Source organism: Asterias amurensis, chromosome 5 (assembly GCF_032118995.1).
Source record: "Asterias amurensis chromosome 5, ASM3211899v1".
In the NCBI taxonomy this organism is placed as follows: Eukaryota; Metazoa; Echinodermata; class Asteroidea; order Forcipulatida; family Asteriidae; genus Asterias; species Asterias amurensis.
In genome coordinates, this window is record NC_092652.1 from 11,638,365 (window position 1) to 11,663,705 (window position 25,341).

Sequence of the window (25,341 nt, forward strand, 5' to 3'; positions counted from 1 at the left end):
TTTTATCCACGTGGGCAAGGGGCCAGACTAATCCCTGGCTAAATCGTACACTGAAGTAGGTCACTATTCTAGGCGTTGGATCAACTTGTGTAAATTAATCGATCAGTCCGGGTGTTATTTCTTGCTGGTACTTATTTATTGTTCTATTTTGTGAAATTTTCTTCAGAATTCATGACCAAAATGTCTTTTATCAAATACGATCAATCCTGTGACTTCCCGATTCAGAATCTTCCTTATGGAGTCTTCTCAACTGCCGAAAACGTAAGTGGAAAGTAGCTAGATTACTCAACAACAATCAACACGAACTAGCCCCATAAATCGGTCCAATCCACTCCTAGTTGCGATAACGTAACCCTCCTGCCGACGGCGGAGCCGGAGGGTTACGAGCCGCTTCAATGGATTCAGGGCGAAATGGTCAAACACGTACAATTTCGACAGCTAGTCAGCAGATTTGCTCCATTTTTACCACTTTTGAAAATCATGACACAAATTCTAGAAACACGAACTTGATCCTCATTGTCTAATGAATCCTACAATATCACTCAAAACACCAGTGACCATTGAGGAAATAATTTGAAGAAAAGGCACAAAATTTTACCAGACTCCCGAGCGAAAGACCCAGGTTGAACATTCAAACCTGAGGGGGGCGGAGCTTCGGCTGTGTGTGCACGTAAGAGGGGGGACAACGACTCAGCGCTACGTGTGGTGCATTGTGTATCCCGGCAACTGTGCAGCCGTGGCCGAGTTGTGGCTATTCCCGCTTGCGGACTCACTTCACTGCGCGTATGTTATGTATAGCTTATCAGCAATCGACTGTACACAACACACACACACACACACGCACCCAGTACATGCATGGCCATATTATGTTCATGTATGTATGTACATACGGTGCTTGTCGCATTTAATCGTATACGGACGGGGCCTCGTGACATGCCTTAGGCATTCCTTTTTTTTTATTTGCACCTGTATTTTCATTAATATTTCTTCTTCGTTTGCTCAGTGCCATTTGTAATTATTGTTTTACAGTGCCCTTTTTTCTATTTTCATTCTAAACTGAGTGTGTTGTTAATTGCTTTTTCATTGGACACTTTTACTTCTTACATTTGCCACTGGACACTACTACCTAGGACGGGGTATGAAGTGACTATCAGCTGAGTCGCTTCGTACCGGCTACCGGCACTGACATCGTACTACATTAAAATGTTTATTCCTCAAATATAAGTTAATGTTCGTTGATGAGATACAAATAAGAAATACTTAATGAATTGTAGTGTTTGAATTTCATGTGAATGTCCTTTTTTAATGTGAAATTAATACTTATAAGTATAAGTTATATAGGGGCCTACTGCCAAGGACAACATCTTCCGCCCATATTTTTTACAAAGATTTTAAAGTGGCAAATCACGCAATCGTCAAAATGGCTCCTTGATCTCAACAAAGTAGTGATTTCTTTTATTTCATAATCATCCGTCCACAAAGCACTAATGATATTTATAAACTATGCAGATTCCGATTTAGTACGAAGGTAAGAAGTGACTCGTAAAAAGGTGCGAAGTGTCCAATTGCGAAGTGTCCGTTCATTTTATTTCTTACTTATTTTTTAAGCCTTTTTTTTAAGGCGCCGTCAGCCGCTTCGCATTTAAAGTTTATCATTATTTAGTATTATAACTAAAGTTTTCAAGTTAATTTGTATTATCTAAATACGCACGTAATTGTACAGTGTAATCAAATATCTTCATTGTAAAATTAAAAACAAGCGGGCGCATTTGATTTAGACCGCAGCGACAGGTTTCGCAAGTACAACAATGGCCAATCCTGTGGTGAGATTAACATTTAGTAATGAGGCGTTACGCACATTCCGTAATGGAAGATAATTCCAATAGGGGAAAAAAATATATTAAAAAAAAAACATTTCACATTGAAAGAAAACATTTCACATTGTTACAATAGTGTAACACCACCCTCCTTTAAAAGTGGTGGTATTGCAAAAGTCAAAGTCTTCCCGAAGCCAGTGGGGAGAACTCCCAGAACGTGTTTTTTATTTACAATATGTTGTACAATTTTCTCCTGTTCGTTTTTTAGTTACGAAGGTAACAATGGATATTTTTTTCTTAGATCTTCATATGCTGCTTCCATTTTTTTGTAACCATGCTGAAGTGACTGAAACAATAGTTGTGCTTTGGTTTTGCTATAGACCTGCTTGCATATCCTTGCATGTAAATTTAGTTGTGTATCGTGGCTCCAAAGTGATTTAATCAACTTTACGCTGGTAGACGTTTTAGCGCCCTAAATAAACAGATCCACACTATCGATCCCCCAAACCAGAGGGCTAACAAACGGAATCGCTTTCACCAAAGAAGCCGCGTTGACTTTTTATATAATATGGTCGAAGTATTAAAGCGAGCGGGGAAAACTTATAGGCCGTTCTCAAAAAAGTGTGAGATTATTTTAACACCGTACAAGTGTGTGTGTATTTTACTCATAAACATTTACAGGAAAACATTGATTAATACTACACAATGATAAGTTTAATTTCGCGCCAAGCTCACGGCGCCTTACAAATAGGCCTTAATAAGAAATAAATGAGCAAACAATTCACAACATAAGGTATAAAAAAGGGGGGCTGTATAAAACAACACAATATTACAAATGGCACTGAGCAATCGAAGAAGAAATATGAATGAAAATAAAAAATGGAAAAAATCTTCAATAGGGAATGTGCGTAATGTAATCTCCCGACAAGGATTGGCCATTGTTGTACTTGCGAAACCTCTCGCTGTGGTGTAAAAAAAAATGCGTCCGCTTGTTTTTTAATTTTACATCGAAGATATATAGTTAATTAGACTGTACAATTATTATGTGTGTATTTATATAATAAAAACTAACATGAAAACTTTAACTATTACTAAATAATAATAAACTTTAAACACGAACATGTACACAGTATTGTCCAAAGGTATTGTCCAAAGGTTATTGTAAAATAACAAACCTGTGAAAATTAAGGCCCAATCGGTCATCGTAGTCGGGAGAAAATAACGGGAAACCCCCCCTTGATTCCGCACGTTTCGCCGTGTTGTGACATGGGATTGTGTAGTAAGTCATTGTTTATTCTCAATATCGAGAATTGATAAATGTTTTCGCAAAAAACATGGCATAATAATTCAGGGGAAGTTTTATACCATTATCTTAAAACCCTGTAAATCTGTGAATCTGTGAACTTTTAACTTATGTTCTGTTCACAGAAAGTGTCCAATGAAAAAGCAATTAAGAGTCAGTTCAGGTAAATAATTGACATAGTTGCTCACGGTCAAAAAATGAATTTTTTTTATACTTTGTTGGTGGAAGGGCCTTGGGGTGCAAGTTAACAAAATTGCATTTTCAATTCTATATATAGCCCGTTGCCATGGTTACGGCTCATTTTGTTTTTTGGCCATTTTAGGCCGATTTTGGGGTCTGAAAAACTGGTTTTTAGCTCATATTTACAACTCCACCCCACCAAAATGCAACATTATTTCAAAAAACCTTTTATATCACTACAAAGTATCATCCTTGGCCTTCCTTGAGAAAAAAAATTATTGCTTTAAATATCACCCTTGTGCTATTTTTGCATCATGCATTACAGTATGTTTTTAGAACTTGCAAAATCGACATTTTTACCCTATTTTTGGACCCCAAAATGTCAACTTGCCAGGGGTCTCAGAAAATTTTCCTTTCGGCTGTGAATAGGGCCAACATTGGTCTTTCCATATCTGGTGTCAAAAAATTGGGCAATTGTATCCTGTTGTGACAGTACTGCCTCAAAACTAGACTTTTTTCCCCAAAACGTGAAAAATGCCTTTTTAAGGGTCTTTTCACATAATATCGAAATACGTGTCCATGGTAAAAAAAAAGGGAATATTTTTCTTATGCTTTGTGGATGGTAGGGACTTGGGGTCCAAATAAACAACATTTACATTTCAAATCATAATATAACACGTTGCCATGGTAACAGTTCATTTGTGTTTAGGCCACTTTAGGCCGATCTTGGGGTATGACAAACTGTTTTTTTAGTTAATATTTACAACTCCACCCCACCAAAAAACAAAAATATTTCACAAAACCTTTTACATCACTACAAAGTATCATCCTTGGCTTTACTTGAGACAAAAAAATACTGCTATAAATTTCACCCTTGTGCTATTTTTAGAACGTGCATTAGAGTATGTTTTTAGAACTTGCAAAATCAACATTTTTACCATATTTTTTGCCCTCAAAATTTCATTTTTTTTCAGGGGTCTCAGAATATTTTTCTTTCGGTTTTGATCAGGGCCAAAATTTGTCTTTTTTATTTCTGGTAAGAAAAACTTGGGCAAGTGTATCCTGATGTTAACAGTACTGTCTCAAAAATAGACTTTTTTCCCCAAACAGAAAAATGCATTTTGAATTGTTTTTTCTTCATATTGAATTTCTAACATTAAAAAGTAATAATTCTATCAATCTCGCAGCTTTTCCGAAGGACTAGTGGATTACCCAACATTGATCAGGAACTGTTGATGACCTTAATTTTACAATTTGCCCGGCCCAGCCCCAATCATATATTTCTTGACATTGCATAAAACAATGTTTTGTGAATAGCGCCTCTTTTTTTGAAAGTGTTCACTTTCGGTTGTTATTGGTGTTTTCATGTCTTCTGGGTAGAAACACTGTGTTTATTGTATCCTGTTGTGACTGATCATGCCTTAAGTATAGTAATTTTTCCAAAAACAATGCATGCTTGTTAAAAAATCTGGCACTGTTTCCATGCCCTTTGAGTAATGAATACAAAGTTTTTATTTAAACATAATGGTATCCAACCAAACCATAACCAATGCTTTGCCACTGAGAGTTCTTGATTTGGCTACTTTACCTATTGTACAGGTATGATTCCCATTGCAAGTAGAGTGTGATGAGCATTCTTTACAAGTTGTCTTTAATACAGGGCCTACTCTCCTTGGTCCCTGCCTGCTACCAAATGTAAAACTTTTCATAGAGATAGAGATCATAAACAATGTAGTTTCTGTGCTTGAGGCAGATGGTTTGGAGCATCCAATCATGTCCAACACAAATGTGGGAAATTAAAAAGCCCGCTTAAAAGTGTTGGAAAAGTTTGCCAAGATCTTATTAAAAACAATGATACTAACGATTTGCAAGATGAGCGTAAGAGATCATTTAAAAGGAACACGTTGCCTGGGATCGGTCAAGTTGGTCTTTGAAATGCGTTTGTAACCGTTTGTTATAAAATGCATGGTTAGAAAGATGTTTTTGAGTGATACTTGTGTGGATCATTATATTCTACTTTTAAAATATCTTTCTAATCATATACATTTTTTAATAAACGTTTACCAACGCTTTTCAAAGACCAACTCGACCGATCCAAGGCAACGTGTTCCTTTAATGAAACAACATTGAAAGAAGTTGTAAATACTTGCACCTGCTCAACATAAATAAATAAGATGCATTTGCAGTGACAAAAGTCTATTCAGGCTAGTTTGATTATTTTTTCCATTCACTATCTTACTAATTCATAATTATTATATATGTCTCTGAGAACGATCAACAAAAAACATTGTCAAACATTACCTGCTGAATTGTTTATCACGTTAAATAAACCAACTCTTTTGTTGTTTGCAACAGTACAATTGAAAGGAACCCCACCATAGATGGGGGAACTGCTTACAGAAGGCCAAAGCAGGTGAATGGCCATTTAGATACTTTGGATACAGTACTTGCTCACTTTTAGAGCCTCTTTGTTCTGATAGGGATGAAAATGTTTAGTTTGGTACCGGGCAGGGGACCAAGAAGACTGTTATACGGCCATGTATAGACAAGAATAGTAAAGAATGCTCATCGCACTACTTCTCTTCTTGCAATGTGAATCATACCTGTACAACTATAGGTAAAGTAGTCATGACAAAACAAGAACTCTCAGTGGCAAAGCATGGTTATACACTTTTTATTTGTTACTTAAAGAGCATGGAAACAGTGCCATACTTATTTAACAAGCATGCTCGTTTTTGTTTTTTATCAATTCAAACTAAGGGATAACTTCAAAATGCATTTTTATTGTTTTTGGAAAAATTACCATGTTTGAAGCAGAAGTGTCACAAGATACAATAAACCAAAGTGTTTCTCCCCAGCAGACATGCAAACCATAATGATAGCCCAATCACAACAAAAAGGGAAATATTCTGAGAACCACCAAAACATTAAGACAGTACAAACTTTCTTGATGTGCAAGGGGAATTAAAAAATGTGACTTTCAAAAAAGAGGCGCTGTTCACAAAACTTTTTTTTATTTTATGCAATGTCAAGAAATATGATTGGGCCGGGGCCGGGGTGAGGCCGGGGCGGGGCAAATTATAAGATTTAGGTCATCAACAGGTCCTGATCAATGTTTGGTAATGCACTAAGCCTACAGAGTGCTTATGAAAAGCTGCCAGATTGATGGAATTATTACTAACTTCTTAATGTTATAAATTCAAAATGAAGCAAATATTTCAAAATGCATTTCTCTATGTTTTCGGGGAAAAGGGTCTACTTTTGAGACAGTTCTGTTACATCAGGATACAATTGCCCGAGTTTTTCTTACCAGAAATAAAAAGACAAATTTTTGCCCTGATCAAAACCGAAAGGAAAATATTCTGAGACCCCTGAAAAAATGAAATTTTGAGGGCAAAAAATATGGTAAAAATGTTGATTTTGCAAGTTCTAAAAACATACTCTAATGCACGTTCTAAAAATAGCACAAGGGTGAAATTTATAGCAGTATTTTTTTGTCTCAAGTAAAGCCAAGGATGATACTTTGTAGTGATGTAAAAGGTTTTATGAAATATTTTTGTTTTTTGGTGGGGTGGAGTTGTAAATATTAACTAAAAAAACAGTTTTTCATACCCCAAGATCGGCCTAAAGTGGCCTAAACACAAATGAACTGTTACCATGGCAACGTGTTATATTATGATTTGAAATGTAAATGTTGTTTATTTGGACCCCAAGTCCCTACCATCCACTAAGCATAAGAAAAATATTCCCTTTTTTTTACCATGGACACGTATTTCGATATTATGTGAAAAGACCCTTAAAAAGGCATTTTTCACGTTTTGGGGAAAAAAGTCTAGTTTTGAGGCAGTACTGTCACAACAGGATACAATTGCCCAAGTTTTTGACACCAGATATGGAAAGACCAATGTTGGCCCTAATCACAGCCGAAAGGAAAATTTTCTGAGACCCCTGGCAAGTTGACATTTTGGGGTCCAAAAATAGGGTAAAAATGTCGATTTTGCAAGTTCTAAAAACATACTGTAATTGCATGATGCAAAAATAGCACAAGGGTGATATTTAAAGCAATAATTTTTTTTCTCAAGGAAGGCCAAGGATGATACTTTGTAGTGTTATAAAAGGTTTTTTGAAATAATGTTGCATTTTGGTGGGGTGGAGTTGTAAATATGAGCCAAAAACCAGTTTTTTAGACCCCAAAATCGGCCTAAAATGGCCAAAAAACAAAATGAGCCGTAACCATGGCAACGGGCGATATATAGAATTGAAAATGCAACTTTGTTTACTTGCACCCCAAGGCCCTTCCACCCACAAAGTATAAAAAAAAATCATTTTTTGACCGTGAGCAACTATGTCAATTATTTACCTGAACTGACTCTTAACAACACACTCAGTTTAGAACGAAAATAGAAAAAAGGGCACTGTAAAACAATAATTACAAATGGCACTGAGCAAACGGAGAAGAAATATTAATGAAAATACAGGTGCAAATTTAAAAAAAAGGAAATCGTAAGGCATGTCACGAGGCCCCGTCCGTATACGATTAAATGCGACAAGCACCGTATGTACATACATACATGAACATAATATGGCCATGCATGTACTGGGTGCGTGTGTGTGTGTGTGTGTTGTGTACAGTCGATTGCTGATAAGCTATACATAACATACGCGCAGTGAAGTGAGTCCGCAAGCGGGAATAGCCACAACTCGGCCGCGGCTGCACAGTTGCCGGGATACACAATGCACCACACGTAGCGCTGAGTCGTTGTCCCCCCTCTTACGTGCACACACAGCCGAAGCTCCGCCCCCCTCAGGTTTGAATGTTCAACCTGGGTCTTTCGCTCGGGAATCTGGTAAGTTTTTTGAGTGATATTATAGGATTCATTAGACAATGAGGATCAAGTTCGTGTTTGTAGAATTTGTGTCATGATTTTCAAAAGTGGTAAAAATGGAGCAAATCTGCTGACTAGCTGTCAAAATTGTACGTGTTTGACCATTTTGCCCTGAATCCATTGAAGCGGCTCGTAACCCTCCGGCTCCGCCGTCGGCAGGAGGGTTACGTTAACGCAACTAATCCACTCCGTATCCTTGGCCCCAGCACCACTGATATCAAAACCTTTCGGAAAACCATCTGAAACTCTCCGCATCATGAAACTTACCGATCTAATACTTCAGAAGTTGCAGATAGCACTATATTTGGAATCGTTCACATAGGTATCACAGATTTTGAGTAAAAATCAAGTAAATTTTGCGTGTGAATTTTCTCAACTAACGCTCTTTTACCGCTCATGCCGATATGCCGATTGTCCCCCGACCGTGTGCAGATTTTTTTCCCAGGAAAAACGTGTGGAATCGTCTGCACACGTTCGTCCTGGGAAGAAAAGATACCCAATCCGCGCTTCGTGTTATAAACATACGGACACGCGTCTGGGAACTATTCTTTGTAGTTCCCAGACGCGTGTCCTTATGTTTGTACACAAAGCACGGATTGGGGAACCATTCGTGGTTCGAGTTACATATTCACTCCCTTTTTTCCAATAGGATCAATAAGCTTATTTTATTTTATTTCAGTATACATGTATAAAATGTTTATTATGTGTTAATTTCTGTGCAATGTAACTATCAACACATTTGTTTCTCAACCACTGAGCCAGTGTGCATATAAGGGATCGTGTTGAATTAATAAGAACATGGAGTAAGGTCTTCTCATGAGACATGGCAAATGACCATCACTAACACCACCAAGACTCAACAGACCATGGGAATTTAAACTTTGAGAATCAACTTTTAAAGGCGGTTTTTAAAATATGTAATATTTTATATGGTTTTCATTAACAATTGTTTTGTCTTGATGTAAATATAGCCACAACATCGAATTGGTGTTGCCATCGGGGATCAGGTGTTGGATCTATCCGTTGTTAAAGAGCTCTTCAATGGACCTCATCTGTCTGAATGCAGAGATGTCTTTGACAAGGTATCTTTTCATCTCCGTATTGGTAAACTCAATGTGGTTGTAGTCTGAGCAGGGCCGAAACTTCATGGCGACAACGAAGGCGATTGCCTCTATGCCCCCTATTCATTTGCCTTGGTGCCCTAGAAACGCTCCAATAGAAATTTAAAATTTCCTCATAGGGTGCCATTTACCAAGGAGAGAATAATTGGTGCCCTTGCCCTTTCAAAAACAAAGCTTACACGCCTGCACGTGTGAATGGCAGGCCTCAAAATTATCTACAGCACCTAGAGCCATTGCCATGGAGCCCTTTCATTCCATTTCAATACATTTATTTCAATGTTGCCATAAAGTTACATTTGTGTACATCATTAAAGTTAATATACATGGTAATGAATAAATAATGGCAAACCACAGATGAAGTAAAGACAATAACAATTTACACAGAAGTTGAGTAGATAATGACAAACAGGACAACATCTAGGCATAGGGTGAAGCAAAGCTTTTGTTCCCGTACCTACGGACAGACAAAAGACGAACAAAACAAACAAATACACCAACAGACTACCACAACACTGACTTACATACAAAACATGTACATGTATGGGTACAAAGACAAACATCATTCGGAAAATATATCATAACTTTAACTAAGAATTAAGGACTGCTTTTAATTTTTTTGCAAATTTTGACAAAGTAAGTGCAGATTTAAGTGAATCACTGAGACTATTCCAATATGTAGTACCACGTTGGACAAGACTATTTCTAAATAAAGATGTTCTGTTGAAATGGACATAAAGATTTTTCTTACGAGTACTTCGAGTATCATACGAATGAATATTTGAAGTTAAGGTAAAGAAAGAGTTAAAACAAGAAGGTAATGCATTATGGTTGTATTTATACATAAACTTACCTAAGTTAAGGCGATAAAGATCATTTAATTTTAGAAGTTTAAATTGTTCAAAAAGTGGAGCTGAATGATCACGATAACCAGCATTAGAAATGATTCGAACAGCCCGCTTTTGTAAAGTAAATAGTTTGTTACACTGAGTTGAAGAACACCCCCAAATGAGAATGCAATAGTTTAAATACGGCAGAACAAAAGAATTATAGATGGTCAATAAGATATTACTAGGTAGGAAAAACTTTAAGCGATTCATTATACCTATATGTTTAGATATTTTAATTGATACATCTTTGATATGATTTTTCCAAGTTAAATGTTCATCAATATATATACCTAAGAATTTCGTGACTTTCAGTTGATTCAAGTTGATACCATTTAGAACTAAGGGAATAGATTGAGTGTATTTATATTGATTTGCACAAAATATAACATAGTTAGATTTTAGTACATTAATACATAACTTATTTGCTAAAAGCCAAGTACTTATTTTATAAAGTTCCAAGTTAAGGTTCTGAATTGCGGCATCTACACTATTATGACTGTACAATAAACTTGTGTCATCTGCAAATAAGCAAAATGAAATAATATCAGAGGAGTTACAAATGTCATTGATGTAAATAAAAAAAGCAAGGGACCTAACACGGAACCTTGTGGAACACCACAAAAAATAGGTTGATCAATAGAATTGACGGCATTATATGAAACAAATTGTTTTCTATTTGATAAGTAACTCTTGAACAAGTCCAAGGCTATTCCACGGATACCGTAATGTTCTAATTTACGAAGCAAAATTTCATGATTAACTGTGTCGAAAGCCTTGGACAAATCCAAAAATATACCAATAGAGATGTTCTTGTCATCAATAGCTTGTGATAATTTATTAACTACATAAGAAATTGCTAGGTCAGTTGAGCGATTTTCTCTAAATCCAAATTGGGATTCAGACAAAATATTGTTTTTGTTTATAAAAGAGTTTAATCTAGAATAAATTAACTTTTCAAAAGTTTTCGAGAATATAGATACTACTGTGATGGGTCTATAGTTTTCAATATCATGCTTCTTGCCCTTTTTATGTATTGGAGTAACTTTGCCTATTTTTAACCCGTCAGGAAAAATTCCTAACGCAAAAGACATATTGAACAGCTCGGCTAATGGCCTCGCTAATGAATACCTAGCCTGTTTAATAACAAAAGAACTTAAACCGTCATGGCGACAACGAAGGCGATTGCCTCTATGCCCCCTATTCATTTGCCTTGGTGCCCTAGAAACGCTCCAATAGAAAATTTACAATTTCCTCACAGGGTGCCATTTACCAAGGAGAGAATAATTGGTGCCCTTGCCCTTTCAAAAACAAAGCTTACACGCCTGCACGTGTGAATGGCAGGCCTCAAAATTATCTACAGCACCTAGAGCCATTGCCATGGAGCCCTTTAAGGCCTGTGAATTGGAATGTCATGATTACACTCGCACAACGCAATATAAATGTAGCCACATGTTTCATATTCCTGATGCTGGCTGTAAAGTCTGTGCATCTCTGCTGTCAACAGCAAACCTAAACTTACAGAGTCAGTTTGGCTCTGAAATTAGCTCCACGTTGTGGTTTTTCATTGGGACTCTGTCTTTTGAAATTGGAACCAACGAAATTTGGACAGGTTTGGTTTTCAATTTGGAACCAGGTAACCAAATAAAGCAAGACAGTTCTCAAGAACAAAATCTACATGGCAAGTACATTAGATAAACTTGTGGTGTTATTACAAACCAAATATGTATTTGATACCTTACATGCAACTCCTCAAACCCCTTGTACATTGCTTTCCTTGACCAAATTCTTTTTTAACTTTTAACATTGTTTGTTAACCATCTAATTTTTTTTGATGATGTGACTTTTCAGCCTGTTCTTAATGACCTGATGGGTCTCGGCCCACCTGTCTGGAAGGAAGCTCGTCAGACCTTGCAGAAGATTCTGTCTGCTGATGATCCTACTCTTAGAGACAATGCTGAGCTTAGAGGAAGGTAAAGACAGTACAGGGATGGAAGTTTGCATTGGACTGCAGGCCTGAGGCCAGTGGTTTGAAGGTCAGGCCAGTGGTTTCAAGGTCAGGCCAGTGGTTTCAAGGTCAGGCCAGTGGTTTTAAGGTCAGGCCAGTAGACTTATGACAGGACAAATCAAGTTTAGCTATAATTGCTTCTCTTCAGCAAGAGATAAATGTGTACCTGGGGGAGAGGAAATGGTTCTTGTGATTGATTGTTATGTAGCTTACTGCGCTACATATTTGGCAGCACAGATTGTATACTCCCAAGGGCTGCTGGGATGGTTTAAGGAATCAAATAAATGGCCCAGTGACTTGGGTTAGAGCACTTGCTTGGGTCAGTGGCACCTTGTATAGTGCACATCTGAAGGTGCTTTAAAGGCAGTGGACACCATTGGTAATTACCCAAAATAATTATTAACATAAAACCTTTCTTGGTGACAAGGCATTGGGAGAGGTTGATGGTATAAAACATTGTGAGAAACAGCTCCCTCTGAAGTGCCATAGTTTTCAAGAAAGAAGTTATTTTCCACGAATTTGATTTCGAGATTTCAGATTTAGAACTTGAGGTCTCGAAATGGTCCATCTAAATGCACACAACTTCGTGTGACAAGGGTGTTTTTTCTTTCATTATTATCTCGCAAGTTAGTGACTGATTGAGCTCAAACTTTCACAGGTTAGTTATTTTATGCATATGTTGAGATTCACCAACTGTGAAGGCTTGTCTTTGACAATTACCAATAGTGTCCACTTTTAGTACTTTCCTGCAAGGCATCTGGGACTACCTTTGAATTATGAGACCTACTCCTTTTAGTTTTTACTCAGCACCGTGTTATGGTTTACAAGGTTCTGTAGTGAAACCAGGAACATCAGGTCAAACCTCTCTTTTTGATAAAGTGCAAACAGGACCAACAGCTTTACGTCCCTTCTGAACAACAAAGCATCATGTTTAAGTGTCTTGCTTCTTCTGAACAACAAAGCATCATGTTTAAGTGTCTTGCTTACGGACACAGGTGTCTCGACTGGGATTCGAACCCACACTCTGCTGATCAAAAACATAAGAGTTTGAGTCGGGTGCTTATAACCGCTAGGCAACGACATGTTACAGTACCATAATTTCTGATTGCTTGTCTGCTATTTATTGCAGAGCCTTTGTGCCTCAGAGTCAAGCTGTCATGCACCTCCCAGCCAATATCGGGGACTATACTGACTTCTACTCTTCCATTCATCACGCCACAAACGTCGGCACTATGTTCAGGGGAAAGGAGAATGCAATCATGCCAAACTGGTAAGTTACTCCTCTAGATCTTTAAAGGCACCGAACACCTTTGGTTATTACTCAAAATAATTGTTGTCAGCATAAAAACTTGCTTGGTAATGAGCAATATAGAGCTATTGATACTATAAAACATTGTGGGAAACGGGTCCCCTTTTTGAGAAAGAGGTAATTTAAAATTCAAATATTAAAAGACTTCAGCCCTGAAGCAGTTTATTACGCATCTGAAAGCACATATATTTATGCAACAAGGGTGATTTTCCTTTCATTATTCTATAATAGGGTTTAATGCGTAACGCAGTAAACCGATTTAACACCGGGAAATATGCATAATTATAGTAAGGTTGCACAGTCGGGGCTATAAGCGATTGGGATTGTCAGGGCGCATTCAGACGTGGTTCCATTGTTCTTTTCAACCAACCAAAGCAATGCATTTCGGGGAAAAGGTGCTTGTCTTTCTGGGAACCGTCATTGAATATTCTGCCACCGAGGAGTTAAGATAGATTGTATAGTTTCGCAAAATTCCCTCCCTCCCTGGGGTTAATGGAAGGGTCAGGGTATTACGGAATACGTGATACAGATTGAGTTGACTGATAATCTTACAACTTACACTTAAAGCGGTAAGTTTAGGTTGTTCCTATAAACAAGAAGCTAATAGGCATTGTAGCCTGTGAGGGAGTGGTAAATTAATTTATGTGAATTGATATGGATAAATATGGTGGTAATAAAATGATGTGATTGTATGTAAAGAAGTAGATTAATTTGGTACCTTCTTGGCAACTCGCTGGAAGTGGGAACCTCATTGACCGGGAGTTTTCTCCAGTCAATGAGTGCATTTATAATTATAATAATTGTAATTGGTCTGGTACCTTCTTTGGCAAATCGCCGAGAAGTGGGAACCTTTACGGATTGGAAATTTACCGTTCGCAAAGTGAGGAATTGTGACCCTTTGCAAATTGGCCGCTAAGTGTATTTATAATGGGAACTGGTATACTTCTTTATGAGTGGATATCACTGGATGGAATTAAATAAAGGGAAATCCCTTATATTATTATGAATTGGCGTTTTACCACGGAATTCAGAGTACGGAATAAATTAACTCTTGGCAGAGTTCACTACAACAACAAATCCTTGTGTCTGTGTATATTTATCAGGTGGTAATGAACAATTGAGCCCAAATGTTATTGTATGCATGTTGGGATATACCAAGTGAGAACACTGGTCTTTGTCTCTGTTTCTAGGAAGCATCTTCCAGTTGGTTATCATGGTCGCGCATCATCTGTTGTCGTATCGGGCACACCAATCAGACGTCCTTGTGGTCAGACACGCTCCGATGAGAGTAAGTACTCCTGGATTTCTCCAAGAAAAGAGTTTCTATAACTATGTAAGCTCGCATGCCTGACTTACTAACATCTAAGTCTTATATAGGACACGTATCTACCAAACAAGGTACTCAAGGCGCTGAGTATTTACAAACTTTCAGAAAGGTAGATTATTGCAGTGATAAATTCTGAGACCCAATTATTTAGCACATTACATGTATAAGGGTTTACAAGGTGCTACAGCGCGCATACAACACCCAGCTTTACATTACATTTGATCCAGCTGATCGCGCTTCTGCCATTGCAAAAGTTGAAGTGTGCATTCAAGATGTCAAATCTTGGGCGTTGTCAAATAAACTTGCTTTGAATGACTCAAAAACTGAGATTTTATTTTTGAGATCTCGTTTCGCAAAAAAGATTTCTCCGCCAACAGTACAAATTGCCCAGTCTGTCATTGAACCATCTGAATTTGCCCGTAATCTCGGTGTTATTATGGATTCATCATTGTGCATGAGTAGACATGTTGATAATGTTTGCAAAGGAGCTCTCATGGCTATTAGGAAAATATCACAAATTCGCCGCTACCTGGATGAAGCTACTACTCTTCGTCTTGTTCATGCCTTCGTCACTACTAGACTTGATTCCTGCAATTCACTTCTGTATGGACTCCCCGATAAAGATCTTGCTAAAATTCAACGTGTACAGAACACTGCTGCTCGCCTCGTTTCTTGTCTGCCTCGTTCTCACCATATTACACCTGTACTAATGCAATTGCATTGGCTCCCGGTTAAGTTTAGAACAGTTTACAAAATTCTTCTGTTAACTTTCAAGGCTCGAACATGTCAATCTCCTGCTTATTTATCTGAACTTGTTCATCATTATTCCCCTACTCGGACTTTACGATCATCTCAACAGTCATTGCTTTCTGCTACTAGTGCTTCTTCCATTTTTTATGGCCACAGATCTTTTTCTTACGCTGCACCGTTTCTTTGGAATAGTCTTCCTGTGCATATTCGCCAAGCTAATACTTTACAATGTTTTAAGTCCTTGTTGAAAACTCATTTGTTTAAAGCTTCTTTTTTGTAGTTTGCCTATTTGTATCTTGTATCTTTCTCTAATTGTTTATTTTATTGTTTTCTTTAATGCGCTTAGAGGCTTTTGCATTAGGTGCTTTACAAATGTCTTATTATTATTATTATTATTATTATTATTACAGCAGCCACAGCCAGGAACACCAGGGCGAACCCCTTTCTCTTTTCGATAAGTGCACTACATGTAGGTTCTTTTACATGCGTTACACAACACATGGGACCAATGTCTTTACGTCCCATCCGAAGGACGAAGCAATGGTTAAGTGTCTTGCCTAAGGACACAAGTGTCACGATTGGGACTCGAACCCACACTCTGCTAATCAGAAACACCAGAGTTTGAGTCCGGTGCTCTTAACCGCTCGGCCACAACACTTCCATTACTGTATTGAGTGGTATTATTTGTGAGCTTTATGTCTATTGTAATTTTGTTTTTTACCAGTATAAAGCTTCCTTTCAATAAGAAATAAACTGCCAAGTGCAAAGAAAACTTATTGTATTTTGTTATTTTATTCTCTCTATTCAGGCAAACCTCCAACATTTGGCCCATGTAGACTGATGGACTTTGAATTGGAAATGGTAATGTATAATATCAAAATTGGGAATACACATCTAAGAAACATATCTGACAGTAACATTTCTGAGATTCAAATTTAGGGGGATAAAACTAACATCTTTTTCCATAACCATATTACTTCAACACAAAAATGATTCTCAAAAAATACTTTATACTATTGAAAAGCTGCTGTAATTCTAACCAAGTAAATTTTGATTGCCATTCGTGTTAAGAGTGATTACCAAACGTGCACTCTCCGTTTTAATTTTTGGACAGGCTTTCTTTGTTGGACCCGGTAACAACATGGGAGAACCTATACCAGTCACTAAAGCCCAGGATCACATCTTCGGTATGACTCTCATGAATGACTGGAGTGGTGAGTAATGTTTACAGAAAACCCCACGGCCTGGCACATCGTCCAAAACCTCGAAAAGACTTCATTATGGGATGTGCATCTAATTTATTTTCCAAAACAGTTACACGTAACTTGTGATTTCCATACCCAAGCTACAGGCTAACCTGTATAAAAAGCAGATTTCAACACAGTTTCCAGGGTTGAAAATAAAACACTACTCTCAGTCTGAAATGTCATAGAATCAAAAATCACATTCGCACAGAGGATTTCTAAATAGATGGATGTTCTACAAGAAATGTTATATACAAAGTCTATGTAAAAATATTAAGTACAAAAACAAAGGAAGGACCAAAAGCAGAGATGCAATTTTAAGAATTGGTGTTTTATTTTCTTCTGTTTATGTATTTCTTGAATCAGCTATTAGTTGTAGTAATTCAGACTTGCTGTGATTTTTTAATGAATACTTTTAACTGTGTGAGGGTGTGTCAAAGCGGTCGAGCACACCAGTCTCAAGCTCTGGTGTTTCTGATCAGCAGAGTGTAATTAGAATCCTGGTCTTGACACTTAGTGTCTCTAAAGGCAGTGGAGACTATTGGTAATTACTCGAAATAATTGTTAGCATAAAAATTTACTTGGTAACAATCGATGGGGAGCTGTTGAAAGTATAAAATATTGAGAGAAACAGCTCCCTCTGAAATAACGCAGTTTTCGAGAAAGAAGTAATTTTCAACAAATTTGATTTTGAGACCTCAGAATTAGATTTTGAGGTCTTGAAATCAAGCATATGGAAGCAAACAACTTCGTGTGACAAGGGTTTTTTTCTTTCATTATTATCTCGCAACTTCGACCACCAATTGAGCTCAAATCTTCACAGGTTTGTTATTTTGAGAAGACTGGTCTTTGACAATTACGAAAGATGTCCAGTGTCTTTAACCATTAGAAGATGCTCAATAAATGGGTCTAAAAATTAATATCACAGCTTTGCGTATCCTTTTCAAAAACCGATTATGAGTGTTTTGAAACGCCACCTAGGGCTGTAATAAAGCGCTTTGTAAGAACCCAGTGTTATTTTTGAATTTGTTTTTCTTTTGAAGCTCGTGACATCCAGAAATGGGAGTACATTCCTCTTGGACCCTTCCTGGGCAAGAATCTAGGAACCACCATAGCACCCTGGGTCGTCACCATGGAGGCTCTTGCGTCATTCGCCGTCCCAAGTATCAGCCAAGTGAGCTCATCTTTTTCTGAAATCTGGCCCAAGTTTCATAGAACTGTTTAACGTCTGTCGCATGTCAACCTATTGAAAAAAAACCTGATTGGTTCCCACGATATTATATTTTTAAAACTTTTTGAAGCTTCTTTTGGAGTGTGAGTTCGAGTCCCAATTTTGACACTTGTGTCCTTAAGCAAGACACCGTTCAGGCATGCAACTCTTCCGCGTTTCCGCGGAATTCCGCGTTTTTTGGGGTTTTTTTTACGTGGAAAAAAAAAAACGGAAAAAAAAAAAAAAAACGGGAAAAAAAAACCGAAAAAAAAAACAACTTTTTTTTTTTTTTTCCTGATTTTTGTTTTTTAGCCTAATATATGCCTGGCATTAACAGTGTACAGCTACAATCATGTAAAATAAGCCTAGTACATGCTAAAAATGCACCTAAGATCATAATAAACCTCAACATTTTCTAGGGTACCATTGTGGGTATCATGTCCCGTGGCGTTTCGGCTGCCTCACTCCGCACTTGCGTTGTGCCTTTGAAAATTTTCCTCTTTTCTTTTCAACGGGCAGTTGCATGCCTGACCGTTATTGTTTGGTCCTTCGGTTGGGTCCTTGGGCTTGCTTTGTGTTGTTTATTATGCACGTAAAAGAACCCAGTTTCACTCACAACAAAGAGAAGTTGCATCTGTGTGTCTAGAAATGGCTGCTGAATGGGCCGCAGCACCTTGCAAACCAATACAAGACCTTCTATTGAATTATGATACTCATTAATGAAGCACCTGTGCTTCAAGTGTCCCCAGCCATGACACTTAGCCATTGTTTCGGCCTTCGGATGGGACAGAAAGCCGTTGGTCCCATGTGTTGTGTAACGCATGTAAAGGAACCCAGTGCACTTATCGAAAAGAGAAGGGGGTTTGCGCGGTGTTCCTGGCTGTGGCTGCTGAATGCGCTGTAGTACCTTGAAAACCCTTATAAGGTGCTAAATAATTGGGTCTCAGAATTCATCACTACAATAACCTATCTTTCTGAAAGTTTGTATATACTCAGCGCCTTGAGTACCTTGTTTGGTAGATACATGTATGTGCGCCATATAAGACTTTGATGTTATTCGAAGCACCTGTGCTTTGAATTTGATCATCATATATGAAGCACCTGTGCTTGAATTAGATCATCATATATGAAGCACCTGTGCTTCATATATGATGATCATAATTCAAAACATACATGTAGCTCTGCTTATCATGTTTAAAAACAAATAATGAGGGTGTGAATAAAGTGCTATGTAAGAACCCAGTATTATTATCCTTTTTGGCATAGGACCCCAAGCCTCTTCCATATCTACAACACGAAGACAACTTCAACTTTGACATCAACCTTGCAGCTGCCATCTCTGCCGATGGAACCAATGGACCTGCGACAATAAGCAAAACAAACTTTAAGGTAGGTTCTTAACAAACTTCAAACTTTGTACTTAAAGGTTTTTCGTGTGATCAACCATTAAAGGCACTGGACACTATGTTGGTAATTACTTTAAAAAAATTGTTAAAATAAAACATTGTGAGAAACGGCTCCCTCTGAAGTAACGTAGTTTTTGAGAAAGAGGTTAAATTTCTCACTCAAGTATTAAAAGACTTCAGGCCTGAGACCTTTTTTTAGGCATCTGAAAGCAATCAAATTTGTGCAACAACGATGTTTTTTCTTTCATTATTCTCTTGCAACTTCGATGACCAATTTAGTCCAAATGTTCACAGATTTGTTATTTTATGCACATGCTAGGATACACCAAGGTCTTTGACAATTTACCAAAGGTGTCCAGTATATTTTATTGTGGACGATCTTGATAAATAATCATAAATTTAGTCTTTTTCCCGTTTGTGCCATTTAGTACATGTACTGGTCCATGAAGCAGCAGTTAGCCCATCATTCTATCACTGGATGCAACATGAGGCCAGGGGACCTTCTTGCGTCAGGAACCATCAGTGGACCAGTAAGTATTGTAACAGACCCCCCCCCCAGGAATTTTTCAAGTCTTTGGGAGTTTTTAAAGAAATTACCAGGTAATTTACCAAAAGAAAAATTAACACTTAATAATCAAAGTCAACCGTTTCAAGTTGTGCTCGCTGTATTTTTTTAAGGATTTTTTCTTCACGACACGATAATTCAAATTGTGTCTACAGGGAACCAGAGGAATGATGAAACAATGAGAATGTTTTACTGGAATGGTTTCACTAAAGGTTCATTTCTCTTGTTTTCATATTTTTGTTGACATTTTTACATGCAGGGCCATCTCTTTTTAACTGCGTCCCACTTCAACTCAGACAAGTAGATGCATGTTCTCAATTTGAAACACATCTTAAAACATATCGAGTTTGGGTACCGTATTTTTTCGAACTTTGATTGTCTTTGAGTATACACAAGAAATGTGCTATAATCTTGATAATTCAAAGGTATTCCCACATACATGTACCTTGCAGGAAAATCCTGTACGTTGAAGCACCTTGAGCGTCACTGACCGTTGGATGTAAGCGCTTTATAAGACGCCACTGTTTCTTGTTTTTGTGCCATGAGTGTCATCATTGACAGACATGATGCACTAGAGATGTTCATTAAGTTATTATTATTTACTTTTGGTTTCTGATCTTTAGACCGATGATTCTCTTGGCTCGATGCTGGAGCTCTGCTGGAAGGGTACCAGGGAAGTGTCGCTAGGTAACGGAATAACACGCAAATTCCTGAAGGATGAAGATGAAGTTATACTCACTGGTAAGATACGGGAGTTACTGTTTGTTTGTCATTAAATTATTATTTAAAATATTATTATAAGGGCTGGGTGGCTAGTGTGACTAGTGTCGTAGTCCTGACTGTTAAATCATTAGTCTAGGTGCGACTGCCGTTTTTTAACTACTCGGTTTATAATCATGCTGCCACTTGCTTACCTGTTCGGCGAACCAATTGTGTTGCTCACGACTATTCACGACAACATAATTGACTTACAAAACACAATCAGACATCAGTAACACAATCCTTCAATCCTTTCAGCTTGAATTTTACTATATTGCAGCACACATTGCCACAATGCATCTTGAGAATTAAAAATTAGTTATGACCAGTGTCGAAAATTGAGAATTGAGAATTGATTTGATTTTAATACAATGCAGTAATTGTTTTAATGAATGTGGCAAAATATAGTCATAGGCGACAATGTTGCTTCCGACGTTCTGGAGTATTTTTAAGCCATTACATGATGCTATATAAAGGAATAGGTCTCATCCTTCAAAAAGTAGATCTACTTACCCTGCAGGAAGAACTTCACGCTGTGATAAAGCGCTATAAAAGAACCTAATATTATAATTAAATATTTGTTATATATTTTATTTTTCTCTCAGGTTATTGTCAAGGTGATGGTTATCGGGTTGGCTTCGGAACCTGCACAGGAAAAGTTCTCCCTGCCATCAATTCTATGCAGTGAGTCGCGGAGAGAGGTCCTAAAAAACGTGCCAATAGAGTTGTGCTATCCTAAAACAGAGAAGTAGTGTGAGGGCACCTGGTGTTTGAACAGCATTTTTGAAATAGATATTAGGAGGCGTTTATTTAGTATCATTTGTTTTTTTTTACTACAGTTAAGGGGTAACTGGGACAGCTTTTTGAAATCGTGAATGCCTAAAATTGTGGGTATTCTTGGTTTTGTTCTGTTTACAAAGGCCTCGTATTGAAATCTAGGGTTGAATTTAAGCGACTAGTGTCGTAGTCATGGCTATTGATTGCTTAGTAGAGTTGCAACAACAGTTAATCGGGCAGCCATGACTATTAGAAAAATAGTCGCGACTACCTGTTTGGTGAACCAATTGTGTGGCTCATGACTATTTACAACAACATAATTTACTTTCAAAACACATGAAATATCAGTGACACAATCCTTCTATCCTTTCAGCGTGAAATTTACTGTTGCACCTACAGCAAACATTATGCAGCAATGCATCCTGAGAATTAACAAATTAGTCATGACTATTGTTGAAGTCGCTTCTATTTGAGGCACGACTAGTCGAGTAGTCATTACAATAGTCGCCCTGCAGCCGATTTCGAGATTAATCCAATCTCGAGTTAGGACGAGGTAACCCGTCCTAACTTGGGATGGGTTTAATTGCTGAAATCCACAACGGCCTTGCACAGGTTTCTGAAATCCTGAATGCCTTAAACTTTACCAGTATTCTTTGTTCGTTCTGTTGACAGAGACCGTGTATTGAAATCTAGGGTCAGATTTATGCATTGATTTTTATTTTAAAATGATCTAGTTTGTGGTAACATCATGTGTATCTACTTCGCTGTGTGGATTTGTTCTTAGAGAACTTATCTTGCTAGTTACATTATTCTACTGATGCGGAGTCAATTTTTCAGAGTTCCTTCTCTGACTACTAAGTTCTGAAAAGACTTGTTCTCTAACAAAAAATGTACACACCAATTAAGGTAGATACTCATGGCGTTACATCAAACTGAGGATACATTGTACTGGTTTGTTATGTGTTTTACTCAACACTTTCTCCTGATGGCTTGTTGCAATATTTTTTATTATTACCAGGGCCCAATTTCACAGAGCTGCTTAAGCAGAAAAGGTTACTAAGCGCAACAAAATGTTTGCTTACCAGAATTTAGATTGCCAGCCAAACTACCATGGAACATGTACAATTTGTGACTGGTATCCTGCTCATTTCTGCTTAGCAGGAAGTCTTTTGTCTATATTTGCACTATGGAATTGGCCCCGGAGAAAAACAGTTTTTATTTTTTGCTTATTGCTTTTATCTTGTCTTTTGGTGGTGAAACTATCCATGTATCTGTAATGTTCTGTTAAGCATTTAATGTGATGGGCAAAAGGATATTGTCAAGTTTACTTTCGTCTGTGGTTCATTGATGTAGTGCTTTTTGTTTTTATAAGTGTAGGTTTTTTCCTTTTATATTGTAAACAGAACAGCATTAAGAAATTGTGTGCGGTTTGACTCATTCAAGTATTCTAGAAGAACTAAAAAATAAAGCAAAATTTAATGCAAAGCTTTACCTAATTTGTGTTATATGCCTAGTATTCATATAAATGTGATGTGATCAAGCAAAATGAGTCAGTTGTCGACCCCAGGTCATTTAAAATATAGGTTTGAAAAGAGCATAATCTATGCTTTAACGCTGTTGTAACTCCACGTTGATACCTTCTTTGGTTCAAAAGTTTTTAAAGTAGAAACACCAAGAGCATGAGATAACAAAACTAAGAAAAAGGAGTTTAATATTGAGTTTTTTAAATAGCACATTATTTCAATGCTAATTTGAACCCCTTTTAGATGTAATTGATCAGGAAGGAAGTTGCCAAGACATATTCAGGCACTTAAATACAAAACCATACAGTGTTTTGACATTTTTGCCCTGGCCTGTTTTGGATTGTTTCTCCATAATGATATTATTTTCGACAAATTACTCAATAAGCTTATAATCACATCACTTAAATTATTCGTTTGCATCAATCAATACCTTGCAATGCTTTAATTGTGTGAATTTTATATTCTGTTTGAATTGCTTACCCCAGGAAAGTGTAGCTGGACTTGATCGAAGTACTTTGTATAAGGGACTTCTTGGGATTTATAATGTACCGGTACACATTGTACACTCCTAATAAAATTGACAAAATTTTGTGATTTAACAAGGTCTCTTACTTAATTTGTGTTTGAGTTTTGGGGTGTCTGTTCTTTTGTTATTATGAATGCTTATAGGGACATTCTTCTGGAGGTTAGGCGCTATATAAAACAATTGTTAACCAATGCACTTACATCTGACATGCGAAAATAAACAGTAATTCTATAGAGGCCTTGTAAACACTTCAATTCTTGAGAACTGTTTTTGCAATTATTCATATCAATTTAGGAGCAAGTTTGGACTCGCCACACACTGTTGTCATCGCTTAAAGCGGGTATACATGTATATGATTTGAGGCATTGCATGGTGAGGTAACGATAAGTATTTGGTTTGCAGTAACACCATATATGTGTCTCTACCTGCCAGGTAGAGTTTGTTCTTAGAGAACTGTCTTGTTTCCGGATTTTTTTGATTTTTTGTCAATTCTAAAAAGAATTCTGTCCTGCTTTTCAACTACTACCTGGGCGAAATTAGAATTTCTCTACACAAAAAACATCTGCGTGCATTCACTGTAGTCACTTTGAAGCTCGTCTTTATTTCTGACTGAACCAACCTGCTGCATATCATTTCATTACCTCTCGTTCAGTTGTCAAGGGAACCGTAGCCCATGTGGTTAGAGTTGGTCTTCAATGAGTAATGACCCCGTTTTGAATCCCACCACTACCAATTTATTATTTTTTTGTTAAGTTGTTGCCAATACCGCAGTGAATACTTTAAGTAGTGTTTAAAATCACCTCCAAACACCAACGGGCACTGTGGCAACAGAGTGCACTGGATAGTTCAATTGTGTGCAATCCAGAGCTGGGACACCCGGTTCGAATCCCGTCCCGTACCAAAGGGACATGACTTTTACTGCTAGCACCAGGAAGTGATTGGTACTCGTCATGCCTCTCCCTTGAATTAGGTTAGGGTGATTATTCCGGGTGGGAAAGTAAAGGAGGGGCCGGGACTAGCCATCCCAGAAAGGTTCCAATTGGGTGATCACCACGCTGGTTTCGATCAGACTTGAGTACCCTGAGTGCTATGGTCTTCACTCTAACTAACTTTCTGCACAAATTTGCTGTGTTTTAAATAATTTAAAGGTTGAACTGTTAAATTTGAGGAAAAAAATATGAACTCACCCGAAAAAATGCAAGACTTTCCCACTTAGAGTAAACATTATTTTGTTTAACTTGTGTCCCTTTTTGTATGTGGTTGCTTGACTTTTTCTCTCAGTAGCTTGCCCAATCTTTATAAAAATGCCGGACTCAAATAAAAATGCTGGCCAATACCCCTCATGACTTTGGACCTAAATTTGAAAAAAAATGCTGCATGCATATCCTTATGAGTCTGTCATAAAAAGTAAAAAAAAATTGCACTAATTTAATAAAATGCTGTATTTACCCCCTTTTTAATTTTTTCATTTTTAGTTTGAACCCAAATTTGATTGCAAATACTGGACTTACCCCTTGTGATTCTTTAGATCTTGGACTTAGTTTGGACTAAAAATGCTGGACTTGTTGCCCCTTGTGATTTTTTTTAATTTGCGACTTAATTTGAACTGAACATGCTGGGCTTATTTACCCCTTGTGATTCTTTTAATTTTGGGCTTAATTTGGACTAAAAATGCTATACCCGGTTTGTGATTTTATGTCGTTTTATTTTCATTATAAAAAAGCTTGTAATAATTTAAAATTGGAC

General features: G+C 37.4%; 1 protein-coding gene across 1 annotated transcript; it reads left to right on the forward strand.

The window, feature by feature from the left end:
- The first annotated feature begins 97 nt into the window (after positions 1 to 97).
- LOC139937570 (fumarylacetoacetase-like) lies at positions 98 to 23,908 on the forward strand. The gene is made up of 12 exons (XM_071932776.1): positions 98 to 261; positions 9,158 to 9,268; positions 12,043 to 12,164; positions 13,329 to 13,469; positions 14,699 to 14,796; positions 16,394 to 16,446; positions 16,700 to 16,799; positions 17,873 to 18,003; positions 19,306 to 19,428; positions 19,874 to 19,975; positions 20,634 to 20,751; positions 21,375 to 23,908. The coding sequence occupies exons 1-12, from the start codon at positions 172 to 174 to the stop codon at positions 21,455 to 21,457; spliced, it is 1,272 nt and encodes a 423-aa protein (XP_071788877.1). The 5' UTR covers positions 98 to 171; the 3' UTR covers positions 21,458 to 23,908.
- Positions 23,909 to 25,341: the final 1,433 nt, after the last annotated feature.